Here is a 17,980-nt window from a genome sequence, read left to right as displayed (position 1 = left end):
AACCTATAACTTTTTTCACTCAAACAAGTTCTTTATTTTTGAAATTTGAGAACCCACTCTGTTACAGATTCCATTTAAGTTCCACTTGTATTATTAATTAAATGATTATTATAAATTATTACCTTTCATGATGATAACTTATAATTAGATACATGAAAAATATGATATATTAACAAAATAAATATAATGAATCATTACCTTTTATGATCACAACTTATAATTAGATACATGAAGAGTATGATATATTAACAAAATAAAATCTCAATCATAAAATAGAAGTTCATATCAGTGATATCAAATCATACGCTTATCATCAGTTTTTCATGTAAGATAGCGTGAAAATATAAATTAAGAGAAGGCACAAAAACTAACTTTATATTCCAAATTCCACCTACTTAGAACTTAAAATCTATTCATTGAAACAGATTAATAGCCAGTTCAGTTTTTCAATTTCAAATTCTACCCTATAACAATGCTAACCTCTATTGATAACTTTAAGAGGCAGAAATTTCGCAACATGAGCTCGCAAATCTCTATGTTACTTTTTAACGACTTGGTTTAGATCACAGTAATCTTGCAGTCATGCACGAGTAATAATTCCCCGCGATGCATTTCTTTGATGCTCTCAATTGTCCGATGGTAAGTAAATTTGCAAGTACAGGCTCAGTCAGATTAAAAACACCCACGAACCTTTTCTTAGCCCCTAATACAATTAGAGGATCAAAATCACCCGTTCTAGATAACCTCGTCTTAAATCTTTCCGTAGCTGCAGCTATAAGTTTACTTCAGCAGCTGCGGCGATTTTTATCTTACAGGACCTCGACCCCGAAGTGGAGTGGAGATTCTTGCACTGAAAACTCCTCAAATTCAGTTCAAAGCTAGCCCTGCCATACGATGTACACATGTACAAGTTCGGGATACATAATTATTAATCACTAATCAGGACTTAAGGTAAAGAAAACCAATGCCCTTTCGTAGTTTCTCAGATAAATCTTATCGACAGCCAGTGCGAAAACTGCTGCACTTTTTTTTCCCTCCCCTCTACCGGATGCAAAATTTTCAAACCGAACAAGACCTCTTTAAGATGAAGACCCAAGTTCACAGCCACTGCACTTGGAGTCGGCCTTTGGATTCCACGACCCAGCCACCTCTTTATGCTCGAGAGACTTCCTCAGTTTGCATTATTCTTCTGGGGTGCCGTTCTCCACTGCTTGGGTCACGCCAACCTCCGCAGGACGAAGAACTCGCTCATATAGCATGTACCCCGACTGCAACAACAAAACAAACACTTGCCCTTTATTACGCACTTGAAGAAGATCGATAAAGAATAGATTCAGCTACTATCTCTTAAGCACTGCTCTGGAAACGAAATAAACTCTAGCCTACCGACTGATGATTTTTCATCTAGACCCAAATGGCTCCCAAAGGACATATACAAAGTGACCTTACTTGCCCATTTGCCATCATCCATGTCCTAATTGACTCAACTATACTAAAATTAGCAATTTCTACCGGACATTGTCTCGAGATTCACCACATCAAGAGATTCATTCCTCCTAGGGCAACTGAATTGACACATCGAGAAAGCTTTCAAGGTTACTTCACTGACTATGCTATCAAGTTCAAAAAGAGTCATTACTTCAGCTGCCAGGACCTAAATATACCAAAATACTAAACAAGCTAACTATACGCAACTAGTCCTATATCATCAGAACAACAGGTCCACCCAAGGCACACTGCGAAAAAATAAGAAAGGGAAAAGAACTTCCAACCAACTATTAATGATAATAATGTAAAGGACAAATTAAACCACAGTTACCTTCAGAACAACAGCAACTGTGCCTGGAGGTTTAGAACCATCTTGCATTTGAAATACTGCATTGTGCCTGTGTGGATCAAATGGTTCATTGACAGGATCATATTTCTCAATCCCAAATTTTTTGAACACCTGAAAGTAAGGGTACAGGAAAGCTGTCAGACATCTCAGAAACGCAACAATCATGGAATACAGCACATCTACCAATTCAATAGAGAAAGAACTTAAGAAGACCGCAAAATAATCAATTTTATGAAGCAACTTGACTAGTATTTTAGTTTTTGTACATAAGTTGTATGCAACCTGTGCATTACTACAAGAAGAAAACGTTTCAAAAGATTTAAAATAGATCGATAGGGAAATACCGAGTCCGCATAGACAAATTGCAGATATGAAAGCTGAAATCATAGAGCTTGAAAATTTGAAACATGGGTTCTGCTATAGGAAATAATTCTGTCAAAGCCATGTCCCAGATAACTACAAATTACAACACCTTAAAAAAACTTCCATTTGTGGCGTACACTAAACAACATCAAAACATCTTTTTTTCTCAGTAAAATGGAAAGAACAGCTAATTTTTTCTCCGAGGCCCTCCAACGAATTTTTTTAGCAACCCAACATATTATTCTTTTCATAAAAGTGAAAACAACTCGACCCTTTCACTCAATTAACCTTAACCCTCGTGCAAAAAGTACAACACCACAGGTTATTTCACTACTGACCAAAACCAATATAGGACAAAAAGAAATAAACGAAACTTCTCTCACTAAACTAGTTTCATCACAGTACTCCTATGCTCAGTTATATAACTTCCACAACTATTATCCAGAGTTGAATTCAAAGGATACCACCATCATCCTCAAACGACTCTGGGGACCAATTACACTAGTGGAAGCTTATTTTATGCAAAATGAGGAAGACCACCCATGTATTTCACAGGCTCTTTTCTTGCCATTAACAGTGCAGTCTGAGCTTCAAATTTGTCGACTATATATTAAGAAGACCAGGATACGAAATACGACTCTGGTAAAGGGGGAAAAACTACCTCCAAAAGCTGCTTCTCAGTCATTTCAACACCATCCAGAAGGGTTTTCAAAAGTGGAACAGCTCCGGTAGTATCTTTTGAAGCATCAATTTTTGCGAAACTTTCCTTGACAACTGAAGAAGCTCTAGCCAAATTGTCTCCAACATCCAGCAAGCTTTTTGCAAAACTCTGCGGCAAGTATTTAAGTAACCATTTGCGACAAATTGTGACAATCACAAAAGCAACTATTCCATAAGAAAGCTACATAAGAACATGAAAGCAGCACCTGCTATCCAAAAGGGGGTATAACTGTATAGACAACACACCTGTATGGCAAATTTCTTTGCATTCTCTGCTTCTCGCCTAGTTCTGTCCATGACGTTCTCCATTTCAGCATAGGTTCGAAGAACTTTATCTTGCATTTCCTCTATCTGTTTATGTTTCAACTTCAACAGTTCTTCCTTTTCTGACACAAGTTTCACCAAGTCATCCATAGAGAGCTCCTCATCTCCTTCTGAACCTGCATCAAGAAACCCAAATTCTTTAAAGCCATTTTCTCAATGTCTAACGGTTCCAGACATGATGCTCAAATTCGAAAGTTGAACCTGAATTTTCCGCCTGGTCGGCCACTTTAGTTTCCCCAGAAGCGGTACCCTCCCCTTGATTAGATCCTTTAGCATGCTCACCTGCTTCAGGTGCATCAGTGGACGCGCCATTCTTTTCCACAGTGCTCCCCTGACCCTTTTCATTAGGTTCAGGTGACGCAGAGGAAGAAATTCCAAACCGTCGAAGCAACGAAGAACTAAATGTTGAATGATTTAACACGAGAGCCTGCAAAAAGTAACTCAATAAAAAATAGAGAGAAGACAAGTATGCCAAGTTCCATAGCACTTCAAGCTCAAAATAGGCCCCACAGATAAAGAGAATCAACTCTAAGCTAGCTGAATGCCAGCAAGCAATGTTAATCCAACCCTAAACTCCTAATGAAGCACCAACGCTTGTGGGTAGACAATTGAGCCGCTTCAATTTAGACAAGTAGACACAACCCAATAATCCAAACGAGCATTCCGTACAGCAATACAAATTACACAGATAAATATTGCAAGCGGCTCTGAAAAAATTAGTAAAAGCAATCAACAGACCCGATAACTGATCACCGAAACCGAGTGCATCCTCAAGGACAATGCGCAAAAAGCTAAAACCTCAATTCGACAAGCTCGTATCTCATATAAAGCGTAGTTTTTTAGTACCTTACATGAAGTCTCGTGCAAAAGCGCATCGAATTGATTGGAAAGAACGGGCAAGGGTTTGTTCAGGGAAGGCGAAACGAGCAGGGCGCTTCGACCCGCGCCCCTCCAAGCGCGGGAAAAAACCCTAGACACCAACATGGCCGAAGAAGACGCCGAAAGACTGAATGAGAGAATGGGCAAGGAGGAGCCTGAACGACTAATGGATCGAGATTGGCGGTCGGGAAGGAGATTTCCGAGCCTGAACGCACCGACCGAGCTTCGAAGGGAGGAAAATCGAAGGGGGGAAGGGGACAGGAAGGGTTTTAGGGCATTATTGTTTCTGGACGGTATTGCCCTTGTGGTAGGATCACGCATGAGTGAATTTTTAGGGCGGACAAATATGAATCGGTCCTCTAAAAATGAATAAGCTTATTGAAACTTTCAGCAGTCTTAAATGGCAAAGTTAGAAAAGTGAATTTGCCTATTAATGTTTATAATAAATGTTTTAAAAAGTCGGGGACCTTCACGAAATTCAAACCTCAAATTGTTTAAAATGTAAAAATCATAGCTATATCGGATGAGATTATCCCTCTTATTATAAAAAGTAAGAAGAATCCCATGCTTTTAAGAATTAGAGTTAATATCACAAAAAACTATAAATTAGTACATTTATGACAAATTTATTCAAAACTAATTTTTTGACAATGAAAAACCCTAAATTGGTGTACTTGTGAATTGTAATGAATTTATTATCCATTAGTTTTCATTAAATTTTACCATTAAATTGTTGAGTTTGATGATTTATGACAATTGATGGGTGTATCAATTTAGACTTTTATTCTTCATTTGTCACAGGTGTACTAATTTGTGATTTTTTGCGATACTAATATAATTTAATAGAAATTAACAGAGGGCAAATATGTCACAAATATATTAATTTAGAGCTTTTGGTGGTAAAAAAAAAGAGACATGTGCAATAGAAGTCATAAAATTTGTTAGAAAAGTGCAATTGAGTCATTAAACTTACAAAAAGTACAATCAAGTCCTAAAACTAATTAAATTTGTTTAATTGAGTCTTAAAGTTAACATTGTCAAACTTACCAATAAAAAACTTTGAGGTGGTGCTGACGTGGCATGTTAAATGAATTTCTATTTTCTACGTGTCTTTTAAAATTACTTTTATTCTTTTTTAAATTATATTTAAAAACTAAAAAGGAAAAGTTAAAATTTATTTAAGAAACAAAATTGTTTAAAAAAAAGGCATTGATGGGAGCTTTGCCGCCGCCCATCATTAGAGGGGTCGGCAACGGTTGCTGGCCTTGGGTGAGGGTGGCCAGCCCTAGGTGAGGGCCTACCACCCCCATTAGGTCACCCAGATCTAGGCATGTCGGCCCTCACGGGGGGTTGGCGACCATTACTCGCCTTGGGCAAGGCCTCGCTGGCCCTCACAAGAGACTGACAACCAGTGCCCGCTCTAGGTGAGGCCTCGCCCGAATCTAATGAGCCTTGCTAGCCTCGAGCAAGGGTCGATGACACCTCGCCTAGGGCGGACGATGGTCATCAACCCCTTGTGAGGGCCGACAAGGCCTCCACCAAGGCGAGTGATGGTTGCTGGCCTCCCATGAGGGTTGGCGTGCCCAGATTTGGGTGTCCTCACCCGAGCCCGGGCGAAGGTTGCCGCTTGAGCCTAGGGCTAGCGAGGGTTGGCCGCCCGCCTAGGGTCGGCAATGGGGGTGGAAACACCCACCGGTGCCATTTTCTTTTCTTTTTTTAATAGTTTTTAAAATAAAATTTAGCTTTTTTTTTTTTTTGGTAAAGGGTAAATATATAATAGATCAAGAACCGGTGAGCTACACACCTATAAAGCAACAGACCCTGGCACCAAGGCTTGCACTCAAAAGACAATCAGCCAAGCGAGTGGAAGGGTGCCTAGGGAAGGGGAAGGGGAAGGGGGGGAAGGAGCTGCATAGAGAGGAACGAAAGAAACAGAAGCTAGACGAAGGCTAAACAACAGCCAAAAAGGAAGAGAAGGGGAAAGACGAAGGCACCCGCACAGGGGAAAGGAATACAACCAGAAATTGAAAGATAGCGAAGAAGGGACACCATGGATGCATCCAAAGCTGAAAGAGACGGACGCCTCATTACTCAAAATGAAACGCCTCGGTCAAATATCGAAGGATGGATTCCCCAACCGAGTTGTAGTCTTCTATTACGAGTCGTATCCGGACCTTCGAAAAGATAAAGGCTCTATCCTTGATAGCCATGCGAAGATGTTCCTTTAAAGCCGGGAGGGATAAGGTTTGGTTGCGGAAGATGATGTTATTCCTCTCCTTCCAAATAAGGTAGCATAAGGCGGCAAAGCCAAAGCGAGCCACCGATTGATAGAAGCTAGAGTCGAGAGATGCTTGATAACCCAATCTAAGTTATCCTTCCACGTAGAATTCCGCCATGGGAGGTTACACTTATTTGCCCGAAAAGTACCCGGACTAGCCGTAACCGGGCATCCGAAGAACAAGTGATCAACGAGTCGTCTAGAGGAACAGAACACACATGAGGAAACTGAATTCTCCCATGAGCAAACAAATGTAATTACTCGGGTCGGTAATCGGTTGCGAGTGATCAACCATAAGTGGGTTTGATACCGGGGGGGGAAGAGAAGAACTCCAAATGAATCTCGACCACGGCACAAGCTGGCCCCTAGCCCTTAGAAGTGTCCAAGCAGAAGCCGTCGTAAACATCCCTCGAAGAATGGCCCACCATAGGAGCTGTCATCATTGTTGTTGAGGTTTGGGAGAGGATCATCCCAACCCATAATGGCGCCGAGACCGCAGAGGGGAGGGAAAGGGCGTAATACCCAGTAGCAATGTAAGTAAGCCGAGGGATGCCGAACGGTATATGTTCCGATCCGTGAAAAGCTTATAGAGCGGCCCCGGTGATGCCAATGATCGAACCAAAAGGATGTAGATAATCCATTGCCTATTCGCCACATAAATTGATGCTTGAATTAAGTCTCGAAGGCCTAGCAGCTTTTTCCAAGACCAAGAGCATATGGTAGGTCTAGGGATGACCCAAAAATTCTTATGTTTGATGAAGTTGGAATGGATCCATTTGCACCAAAGCAATTCTTTATCGATAAAGAGGAGCCACAAGTGCTTAATCATTGAAGCTATATTGCTAACCCGGGATGGGTCGGATACCCAAGCCACCTTCCTCCTTGGGTAGGCAGACTTCATCCCATTTGACCTTCGCCCCCCGATCCAAGGGTCGGTCCTTTCCAAAGGAATTGGCGAAATATTTTCTCTATTTGTCTTATGACCGAAGAGGGGAGGATGAACACACTAGACCAATAAACTCGAATCGAGTGCAAGACCGATCCGATCAGCTGCAATCTACCGGCGCGGGAGAGGAACCGGTTCCCGGGATTGGACTCTCGAGGTTATAGCATTCACCAAAGATATGCAATCCACTTTGCCTAGTCTAGATGACACAATAGGAACACCGAGGTACCTAAAAGGGAGCGAACCCAACTGAAAGCCAGAGGTACTAACCATGGAATCTTTTAGAGCTTGAGAGCCACCCGATAGAAATATTTCGCTTTTGTTGAAATTTGGCTTAAGCCCAGACCAGCTAGCAAAAGATTGAATCCCATCCAGTAGCAGGGACAAAGAAGACAAATTACCTTCGGAGAACAATAGTACATCATCTGCAAAGAAAAGGTGGGAGAGTCTAGTCGCTCTGCATCTCCAGAAAAAATCAAAGCCCACCTTGGACGTTTGGGTATTGATGATTCCAGTAAAAACTTCCATAACAAGAGTGAAGAGATAAAGGGACATAGGGTCACCCTGCTTGATTCCTCTCCCACTTGAGAAAAAACCATGCAGTTCACCATTAAGAGAGATAGAAAACTTAGGCGACCGAATGCACACCATTATGCGGTCAATAAAAACTGCATGGAATCCAAAGGCCATCAAAGTAAGCCGGATAAAGTTCCAATCAATGGAATCGTAGGCTTTACAAAAATCAACCTTGATAATACATTTAGGCCGATAAGGATTGTGATGGAAGTCACTAAACAATTCCTGGGTCAACATAATGTTATCGCTTATGCGTCTTCCTTTCACGAAAGCATTCTGAGGAAGACTAACTATAGAAGGGAGCACAAAGCTGACTAACCCGTTAGCAATAATCTTTGTGATACACTTATATATAGTGTTGCAGCATGCTATGGGCCGAAAGTCATTAACCGTTGACGCATTAGGGACCTTCGGGATTAAAGTCGGGATAGTTGCATTGATCTCCTTCTAAGCCGACCATTAATAAAGAAGTCCCGATTGCTGCCAGGACCGATGGTCCTATAGCCTCCCACGCTCGCTTGAAGAATTCAACGTTAAAGCCATCTGGGCCAGGGGATTTACCGGAAGCAAGGGAGAACAGAGTAGACCGAATTTCCTCATCCGAAACAGGGCGAGACAACTCTTGGATCTGTATATCATTGAGAGTGTGCATCAACTTCTCCTGGATTTCGGCAACCAAGGGCACCGCGGATGGAGGAGAGGCCGCCAAAAGATCCTGGAAATGAGAGATAAAGAGCTGATGCACCTCGGGCGGATGAGAGACCAAACGTTCTCCATCATGGATTGAAATAATTCTATTTCGCAGTGGGATTGTTTGACGGATTGGTGGAAAATTTTTGTATTTAGATCTCCTTCCTTAAGCCACCTCACTCTCGACTTTTGCCTAAAACTTATTTAGATCTTTCTTTTTAGTTTTTAAATAAATCTAATTTTTAAAGATTTTGAATAAAAAATAATTTAAAAAGTCATGTGGAAAATAAAAATTCATTTATAGTGTCACATTAACGTCAGTGTTTTCCGTTAATAAGTTTGACGATATTAATGTTAGAACTCAATTGAATTAATTTGATAAGTTTTAGAAGTTGATTGCATTTTTTATAAATTTTATGACTCAATTGCACTTTTTGAACAAGTTTTAGTACTTTTGTTGCACATATCTAAAAAAAATAAAATTAATTTAAGATAAATTTATCACAACTATAATAGTTTGGAGTTTTTTATAGTCAAGAAATTAATTTTAAATAAATTTATTATGGTGTATCGATTTGGGATTTTTTGTAATGTTAACCTTAAGATATACAATTCTTTTTTTTTGCAAAGTATTTCTCATTAATTATTAGATAAATATTCTATTAGTATAAAAACTCGTAAATTTATAATTTTATTTTCTTCGTCTTTTAAATGTCAATTACTTACCTACACATAACACGTGAACACTTTTGCTAGAAGATTTGACTAATCACCGGGAAGATCAAAAGAAAAGAAAAGAAAAGAACGGATTAACTGAAGCATAGTATTTTGCGCTTATCCACGAATTGCAGTAGAATAACTAAAAATCATTTGCATGACAGGAGGGTTTTAGGATGCTAAACCGAGGGTACTCGAACACCGACTTTCACCCAGAAAACGTTGTTGAATCTTTCATCAAAACTAGATCCAGTTGAGAGGACTATGTTTATCAGGACGTGTGCTGTGCGGTGTGTTAAAAGCCATTGCCAAATACGAAAAATCAAGACTCTGCTCGAAAGTGTTGGAAATACACGACACAGTTAAAGAGCACCTATAAATTATACTTTTCGTTCTTAAACATAATATTCCTGAATGAATGGCCCATCAACCAAAATAATCATACTTCTGTCGCCCATAACATCAAACAAGAGTCTTAATGAAGAAGATTATCCCACCGATCATTCTTCAGCCACAGCCACGGCCTTCTCTGTTTCGGAAGCGCGATCGTGCCTGAAAAGCATAAGATTGTATATGAAACACATCCAAATTATCATAAAACATGTCGACCTCGCCTTCCCGTTCAACAAGGCAACTCCACTGAGATATTACCAAAAGTAGGAATGAGCTTTCCTGTTATGTCATCAGGTACCGTTGTGGGTCAATGTGAGTTGAGCAGAGAGTTGACGTTTGAGAGTCTCGTTATATAAACAGTGACCGTGAATGGAAAGCAATGAAACGACAGGCTGAAAACAAGTAGAACATGCCTCACATGAAGAAGCCTATAAGTAGTCATTTTACAAGGAAGTTCATTTGAACACTGGGGAGATCCTACCATTCCTGGATTCTGCTGAACTAATATTATACTTTAGTAAGAAAATGATTCGACTCACAGATATTTCCGAGACAGTTGATAGATCCCAGTCGCACCCATCGCCAGGTTCACACAGAAGAGATTCCAGTTTTTCTGCAATATTTTGGAAAATGTAATCAACTTAACAAAATGCAGTGTAATCCTTCAAGGCAAGAGCATTGTTAATGGTGGAGCCCTAATTAAACTAGCATAGGGGACGATGTCAGAAAATGGCAAACATCAACATATACAACTAAAATATGAATATGTTGACTCTTCCTCATATGATCGCGTGATAGTATAACAGCAGGGACAATATAAGATTTTATTTTTTTGTTTACGCTGTATAAATTCATCTGGGTTCATTCAATATTCTCGAAGAACATGATGCATGAAGCGTATCACAAACAAACAATTCATCTCAACAAAGTTTTCTTCAGCATCATGCTTCCACAAAGTAAAAATCGAGACAAATGCAAATTCGAATCATCAATCGGCATTAAATTACAAATATATCCACTAGAAGCTCTAATGGAGGTGCGAAGACAACCTCATATACCAGAAGATAGTAATTTAAGAGATAGTGGAAGAATCCTTCCTGTGCGGCAGGAATGGATTACAACACATTGATTCTTCAAATTTTGGTCATGTTTTACACTAGAACAGACAATCAATGAGATGAAGTAATCATACTCCATGGTCTATATGCTTCTTTTAAAAGTCTTAAAAAGTCTCCTGATGTATTGAGACTGTAATTGAACCGTACCGGCTTAATCACCAAGCTGTAGCGTGACCAAATAGCTCCAGTGCAAGCAACGACTGCAAATCAATAAACAGCAACAACCCAGATATCTCACCCCACCATTATATCCAAATTGGAACTTTTTGAACAATAAATAGGATACATCGACCAAAAAAGGTGGAAGGTGCAAACCGCATTGGTGAGGGTAAGAGATGTTTTCCGGTGGCTTCGAGAAGTCAGCGACATTGGCTATGCTGATAACCCACTTGAAAGTCGGGCCCCAAAAGTGAACTGCAGTGGTCATAACAAGCAACAACCAACTTGATCACACAGATTACTGCATCACACACTTATGCAAATGCATGGCTGAAGAATTAGTAGGCAATCAGCAGATGGAACAAATGGCGAGGCGAGATCGATTAGGTTGAGATCGATTAGGTTATGAGGGCAATTTCTCGTCTGGGGAATTACTGTTCCGTTATATGAACAGCAAATCACGACTTGCATTTAGGCTTCCCTTGTGGTGATTATCAGCATGCAAACTTTAACATGCGGAGCCTTCCTCTTGCTAAGACACAAAATGACTTTACAGAGTAGAAGAGAAATAAATGCAACGGAATCCCATCTACGATTGCCAGCAGTGCGATGACAAAACTTGAAAAAGATTCGTGCCTAAGCTCATCGAGTGACTTGATCCAGGCACCATACGATACCCCAAGAGGGTGCTGTCTATCAACCAAGACACCCCTTGGGGCCTCGATTTCATTTGCCTTTTTCTCCCTCTCGCTTGCGGGGTTTGTTCGGCATATATGACTTTGATTTCGCAATTTCATTTGCTAAGAACGCTCAAAATTTTGAGCCCCCCAAAGAAATATCCAGCTACTAATGGTGGACCCACTTTTGAGATTTGATTCAAGAAACAGTGAAGATCTACGCAAACTAGTTATCTGCGATAATCATCATCACCGTAATCCTCTGACGAGCATGACAACAAAAATTTTCCGGCAGAAACCGGGTACGATCACCAATCAATCCATTCATGATCGCATCCTCCAGTCATTCTATGTAAACCTCTATACGACTAACTCCAACTGCTCCATGCATAATACCTCGCATCGAATTATGATCACCACTCACACTCAAACTTCTCACTCAGCTTGCAAGTCTCAGAATACACATACACATACAGAACACAAAATTCAACGCGCGAGAGGAAACGATTGCCAAAGCAGAGAGAATAAGACACAGAAGATAAACAGGATACGAACTGGTTTTGGGTCCTGCCGGGTGGTTCCAAAAAGCTTGGAGCTTTGAAGCTGCCATGGGAAATCTCTGACTACCCTTTCCGCGTCTCTGTACCCGTGAGCTGATTGAAGCTGAATAGCTAATTTTTTAGAAAGTAGGAAAGCGGAGAGGATCGAATGAGACGGAGATTTCCAAAATATTGGGACTCATCCGCACCAGCTCATTTTCTTTAGGAGGATTTATGTCCAAAAGAGGAGCAACTTTCATCCCAAAAGTACTTTTGTATATACCATTGTGGGTTCCACTCACGCAACCGGAGATGCACAATAAGTGAGAGGACGCAGGTCCCTTTGCTGGCTCGTCGATACAGGCGTTAAAATACAGCGTTTATAATGGGTATCATCCTAATAGACTGTTTGCTTAGTTAAATATCATGGAGGATTTTCGTCGGCATCCTATTCTAGTAAACATCAATCGAGACGTATGGAGAAATAATTGATAGGGTCTCCACGTCCGTGCGCAGGATAAGAACCAGAGAGAGAGAGAGAGAGAGAGAGAGCAGCCAAAGGGGACCGTTGCTCTCGTCCAATCCAAATCAAGCTACGAAGGTGGGCTACTGCATATAATACGTTTTCTTTTCCGTTCACCCCACACTTTCCCTGTAGAGAAATGTGTTTTTTAAGTGAACCGGTAGGTTTAGGGTAGACGGGAGAGAGAGAGAGACAGGTCACCCGAGAACGTCCAGGAAGAGGGCACCTCTTATCCAGTGCTTCCAAATTCTTCAACCAAAATATTAGAAGACAGGGCACTTGTAAAAGCCGCCTTAAGTACATTTGTAAAATTATTTAGTTTGGAATGCATTGTGTTAAATGAATGATCTCGTCAACATTTTTATAAAAATAATTGGTTCTATTTAGACCCGTTAAAATGAATTATAAACTCATTTCTCAATTGATAATTGATCAGATGAGTTGTTATATGAGTTAGTTACATTTAGTAAATGAGTCATAAAATAATTTAAAATGGTAAAACTCAAATGATATGATTATTATATAAGTTCACATCTTGTTTAGACCCAACTCATCTTTATGACTCTCTCTCGGCCTCATTCAATCTTGCCCCCGTTCACTCCGCGCTCTTACTTCAATTTGGATATGAGTTTCTTAGATTGTATTAAATATAGAAGTTTTTTTTTACTAATATGGGTTTAATTGATCGACTTGGTTTCGACCCAACTTATTTCAACCCACCTATTGGATAGATTTACTAGTATCATCTACACTATCATTAAAATTTCAATATGATTCATAGTTGCTTAAAAGTTTAGGGATGATATTGCGTATTACACCAAAATTCATGGACCATTTGTGTTCTTTTCACAAAGAAAAGTACTTTCATTGTTTGCAAAATGTTTATACATAATTTTTTTTATTAACTAATTATTTACAACGATAAAAATGGTCAATTTTTGAAAAATAATTTTCAAATAATTCATTTTTTCATAAAACAATCGGAATCTTGATTTAATTTTTTTTATTTTCCTTTCAATTTGTTTTTTCTCCCTTATAATCGCGGAAAGTTCACTAAATTCGCAAAACATGGGAGGATGGTAGGTACTTATGGATTGCTATTGACCCGACGAACGACGGGAATGAATGAGCCCAAGGATGCACTCTCGCCCGCCATGTATTCTTGGACTCGGTCACCCAATCTTGCTCTTAAACAAACATGCCTTGTCTGTGGTTAGATGGAACGGTTTCAATGTCCGCCGTAGGTTGGCAACCATGCTCAGCCTTTGGATTGAAAATTTAATTTTTGTTACTATCTCCTGACCACTTCAACAAAACTTTAATTGTGTTTTAGCTCATGCCAGGACGGGCAAGCCTTATTGACATATAGAACTCGAAAAACTTGTCTAGGCGATGGGACAAAGTAGGGATGAATTTGCAAATAAGCGACTTGCAAAGGTTTGGGGTTCATCTCGCAATTTCTCGAGAAATAATAATTCGTTGCCGTTGGGCCACAACTCACAAAAAAAAAAGTAGATCTCAAGCACGTAACCAGCATCCAGCGAGGCAAGTGGATGTTGTAATACAGAGATTGGGGGGGTTCACATGTGAAATGTGACTGCACAATTCATCCCGCGGCAAAGATGCTTACTTTCTGCCCGAAAGCAAGAGAAGCACATGAACAGCATTTTGATCCTTCCTTTGTGGGGGTTGCAACTACCAGACAGCCGGAAAGAAAGTTGCAAACAAGAATGTTTTATGGTATCGGGATCGCTTCTCAAGTGTACTGGACGGCCTAGAGCCTCGAAAGGACATGAAGCGGCGTTACGTCGGCTGCATGCTTTGGAGATCTCGACAATTGCTTTTCCCAAATTGCGATCGACTGTGTCTACCGTGTTAGTTGCACCAACTGCGAACCCTTTAGGAATCCGGACTCGAGAGCCCCTCTTTAACATTGGATATTTGCTGCTTTTCCCGTGAGATGCTGATGGATATAGCAGAAATCTAGGCCGTTACAGACATAATGGTCGTGTCCAGCAACGCAAACCACATATTCTTTTCTTTTCTCAGCATCGCGATCGTGAAGTGAATACCAATGCTCAACGCTCCGGTAGATGCTTCTTTGAATACTTGAAGGAATTGCTTTCTGCATTTAGGGTTGTCATGTCCCGAGTGACTTGCTCTCCATCAACTTCCTGAATAATTCCATTACATAACACTTCCAAGACCCCCTACTTTTCATCTTCTCTCCTACTAATAACCGTTATCCTCTCCAGCTCGTCTCAATTCCTAGTCCCTGGTAGAGAATCACTTCAAATCAGAACCCCAACCTATGGCGCACACAACCATTTTCAGGGTTGTGCTAGTGAATCTTCTACTGCAACTCCAGTTAGTTTTGGCGAATGTGCCTGCTGTTATTGTGTTTGGGGACTCCTCGGTAGATACGGGGAACAACAACCAAATTGCTACTGTCGTCAAAAGTAATTTTGAGCCCTATGGTCGCGATTACTACGGTGGCAAGCCCACGGGACGGTTTTCTAATGGCCGAGTGTTCACGGACTTCATTTCTGAGGCTTTTGGGATCAAATTGGCGATGCCGGCCTACTTGGATCCAGCACATAATATGACAGATATGGCCACTGGCGTTTGCTTTGCCTCAGCCGGAACCGGTTACGACAATGCCACTTCCAATGTTCTGGTAAGCCAACTCAATGTCTGCAGAGAAATCAAACATCTCGAAATTAAGAGTTCTTGTTTGATGACATTTCCACCAAAGTTAGACATTCATTTGAGTCCTCTTTTCTCTACCGCATGGCAAACAGAATACCAGGAGTTTCGTTTCTCACATCGATACTCGAAATTGGAGTTATAACATCTAACTAATTCGCATTTCACCATCCTAAATTGATGTGCAGTCTGTGGTTCCTCTGTGGAAACAACTGGAGTACTACAAGAAGTACCGGGAAGAGCTCATGGACTATCTTGGACAAGAAAAGGCCGAAACAGTCCTAAGAGAAGCGCTGTACATCATAGGTTTAGGGACCAACGACTTCCTAGAGAATTACTATGCAGTTCCAGGCAGATCATCGGAGTTCTCTATCGAAGAGTACCGAAACTTCCTAGCAGGAATTGCAGGAGGCTTCGTTGAGGCGCTCTATGGGTTAGGAGCTCGGAAGATATCGCTGGGTGGGCTTCCGCCTATGGGGTGCTTGCCCCTGGAGAGAACCAGGAACCTTTTCTTTGGAGGTGGTTGTATCGAGGAGTATAACAATGTGGCTAAGGAGTTCAATGTGAAGATACAGGGCTTGGTCTCGAAGCTGAACGACCAACTTTCAGGAATCCAACTAGTGTTCTCTGATCCGTATGATATTCTCTCACAGATCATTCAGAATCCCGAATTGTTTGGTAAGCTACGAGCTCACACGGCGGGTGCACGGTTCTTAATTAGAGGATGAGTTAAAAATTAAGCTTAATAGTTTAAAAGAGGTCTAAAGGTACAGATACTTTGTCGAACAGGCAAAGCTAGTACTAAAAGAGAATTTAAATTGAGAAAAGAAAAGAACAGGATCGGAAAAAGAAACAAAAATGAATTCAAATTATCAGAATTTAACGTTTCCTTACTTTGACTGCAGGATTCACGAATGCAAAAGAATCCTGTTGTGGAACCGGCTACTTCGAGATGGGCTATCTGTGCGACAAAAATAACCCCTTCACGTGTCGGGATGCGAATAAGTACGTGTTTTGGGATTCGTTTCATCCGACGGAAAGAACGAGTGGTCTTGTAGCCGATCACGCCGTCAAAACTGATCTAGCTGGATTTCTAGTTCCGTGATATGATCTTGCTTTTTCCAGTTTCATACGAAGGTCGAACTTTGTAATTTATGCAAATTTGAAGAAGTCGATGGTCTTTCCAACGCAAAGACTTACCGAGATTTGTGTATGAAGTACATCCGAATTAGATCAAGTCAGTGGCCTTAGTTAATCGCTTGTCAGAACGATTAGAAAAGCATTGTCTTTCGCATTCTAGCCTTCATCTTATTTTGATGGTTTCAAGTTCAAGGTCGAGAACCAGCCAGTGGCATCAATAAGGTAAACACGTCATGCCGTTAACACAATTAATGCTATCAGTTGAAAATGCACCAGATGTTCACTTCCCTGGCTGAGGCAAAGTTGAAAGCATCGTCATCGTCATAGGCCTCTTTAGGACAATATAATATCGAGCTTCATCTGAAAAATTCCTGGATTACGTTTTCTAAATTAAGCTCGTGATGGGAGACGATGCACGCGGGGCGACAAGATCAAACCCTGAGAAGGTGGCCGAAGCATCTGCGAAAGCAATGGAAGGTGGCAAAAAGAAGACCGGAAGTGATGCAAAAGCAAGGGGTCAGATCCCGGAGGGAGAGTGGAGGATTGAAAAAGCTGAATATTAGCGGCGGGTTTTCGACCGAATTGGCAAGGAACGATCTGATTCGTGCGATGCGCATAGAAACAAGCTCTTCAAGATGGCGACTTTCGAGGTCACCCCTCACTACACGTTGTGGCGAAACAAGAAAGAAATGATTCGAATGGTCATTCTTCACAATAAAAACGTTGTATTGGGCGAATGGAATGGTTTTTATCAAGTTATTTAATTTTGGCTTTACCATCTAATAGAATCGAATTTTTATAAGTCTTCATTTACATTCATTTGTTCTAATTATTTGGAAATTTAGTATCTCATTCGAGTCACAAACTTAAGGAGAAAAAAGTTAACATATTACATTGGTACCAACATTTCAATTGGATTAATTTAATTATACACCTTCCAATTTATGACTAAATTGGTATCATTGCAACAACTTTAGGATTTTTTGATACTTTTCTCGAACCTAAGATCTTCTAAGATGAGCTCAACTACTGCTAGCTAAGATAACTCACATTAATGAGCAAACTTACTATTCATCTTATCCTTTTGCCATTCATGTTTTAAAAACTGTTGTGGATCTAACCCACCCTGTGGTGGGCGAGTTGGCTAAGGCACATGTTGGCCATATGACGATCAGGGTTCGATTCCCCTCCTTGTCATGTTGCACGACTTAAGTGGAATACTATAGGAGGTGGGTCCCCGCGCTAGTGCCGTGGATTATGTCGCCGGCTGTGCGACGGTTCCCGGGTAAAAAATAAAATAAAATAAAATAAAATAAAACTGCCGTGGATCTAATTTCAACTGCATTTTCAGTCGATTCGATGAGGACACAAACCTGCAGACAACGACAAAACATT

General features: G+C 40.6%; 3 protein-coding genes across 3 annotated transcripts; 1 reads left to right on the top strand and 2 right to left on the bottom strand.

Annotated features, from left to right (window-relative positions):
* Window positions 1–648: 648 nt before the first annotated feature.
* Window positions 649–4,424, bottom strand: LOC104450266 (grpE protein homolog 2, mitochondrial). The gene is made up of 6 exons (XM_010064749.3): window positions 4,091–4,424; window positions 3,446–3,671; window positions 3,167–3,360; window positions 2,862–3,029; window positions 1,820–1,948; window positions 649–1,268 (listed from the first exon to the last, which is right to left on the bottom strand). Exons 1-6 carry the CDS (start codon window positions 4,226–4,228, stop codon window positions 1,182–1,184), a joined length of 942 nt encoding a protein of 313 aa, XP_010063051.2. The 5' UTR covers window positions 4,229–4,424; the 3' UTR covers window positions 649–1,181.
* A 5,219-nt stretch (window positions 4,425–9,643) lies between these two features.
* On the bottom strand, window positions 9,644–12,557 carry LOC104450265 (mitochondrial pyruvate carrier 4). Its single transcript, XM_010064747.3, has 5 exons — window positions 12,233–12,557; window positions 11,157–11,255; window positions 10,989–11,041; window positions 10,263–10,336; window positions 9,644–9,882 (listed from the first exon to the last, which is right to left on the bottom strand). The coding sequence occupies exons 1-5, from the start codon at window positions 12,285–12,287 to the stop codon at window positions 9,831–9,833; spliced, it is 333 nt and encodes a 110-aa protein (XP_010063049.1). The 5' UTR covers window positions 12,288–12,557; the 3' UTR covers window positions 9,644–9,830.
* Window positions 12,558–14,537: 1,980 nt separating this feature from the next.
* LOC104452124 (GDSL esterase/lipase At4g26790) lies at window positions 14,538–16,683 on the top strand. Its single transcript, XM_010066645.3, has 3 exons — window positions 14,538–15,416; window positions 15,634–16,123; window positions 16,351–16,683. Exons 1-3 carry the CDS (start codon window positions 15,051–15,053, stop codon window positions 16,548–16,550), a joined length of 1,056 nt encoding a protein of 351 aa, XP_010064947.2. The 5' UTR covers window positions 14,538–15,050; the 3' UTR covers window positions 16,551–16,683.
* Window positions 16,684–17,980: the final 1,297 nt, after the last annotated feature.

This window comes from Eucalyptus grandis, chromosome 6 (genome assembly GCF_016545825.1).
Source record: "Eucalyptus grandis isolate ANBG69807.140 chromosome 6, ASM1654582v1, whole genome shotgun sequence".
Taxonomy (NCBI): Eukaryota; Viridiplantae; Streptophyta; class Magnoliopsida; order Myrtales; family Myrtaceae; genus Eucalyptus; species Eucalyptus grandis.
The sequence above is the reverse complement of the archived record's forward strand: the minus strand, read 5'-3'. Positions and strand labels throughout refer to the sequence as shown.

Bases quoted from the DNA above. Each gene is read 5' to 3' on its own strand.
- LOC104452124 (XM_010066645.3), top strand. From the start codon at position 15,051: ATGGCGCACACAACCATTTTCAGGGTTGTGCTAGTGAATCTTCTACTG. The intron at 15,417-15,633 runs GTAAGCCAACTC...ATTGATGTGCAG, and splicing joins ATGCCACTTCCAATGTTCTG to TCTGTGGTTCCTCTGTGGAA. The intron at 16,124-16,350 runs GTAAGCTACGAG...CTTTGACTGCAG, and splicing joins TCAGAATCCCGAATTGTTTG to GATTCACGAATGCAAAAGAA.
- LOC104450266 (XM_010064749.3), bottom strand. From the start codon at position 4,228: ATGTTGGTGTCTAGGGTTTTTTCCCGCGCTTGGAGGGGCGCGGGTCGA. The intron at 3,672-4,090 runs GTACTAAAAAAC...TACTTTTTGCAG, and splicing joins TGCACGAGACTTCATGTAAG to GCTCTCGTGTTAAATCATTC. The intron at 3,030-3,166 runs GTGTGTTGTCTA...TACTTGCCGCAG, and splicing joins CAAAGAAATTTGCCATACAG to AGTTTTGCAAAAAGCTTGCT.
- LOC104450265 (XM_010064747.3), bottom strand. From the start codon at position 12,287: ATGGCAGCTTCAAAGCTCCAAGCTTTTTGGAACCACCCGGCAGGACCC. The intron at 11,256-12,232 runs GTTCGTATCCTG...TGACCACTGCAG, and splicing joins CCCGGCAGGACCCAAAACCA to TTCACTTTTGGGGCCCGACT. The intron at 9,883-10,262 runs GTGAGTCGAATC...TATGCTTTTCAG, and splicing joins CAACTGTCTCGGAAATATCT to GCACGATCGCGCTTCCGAAA.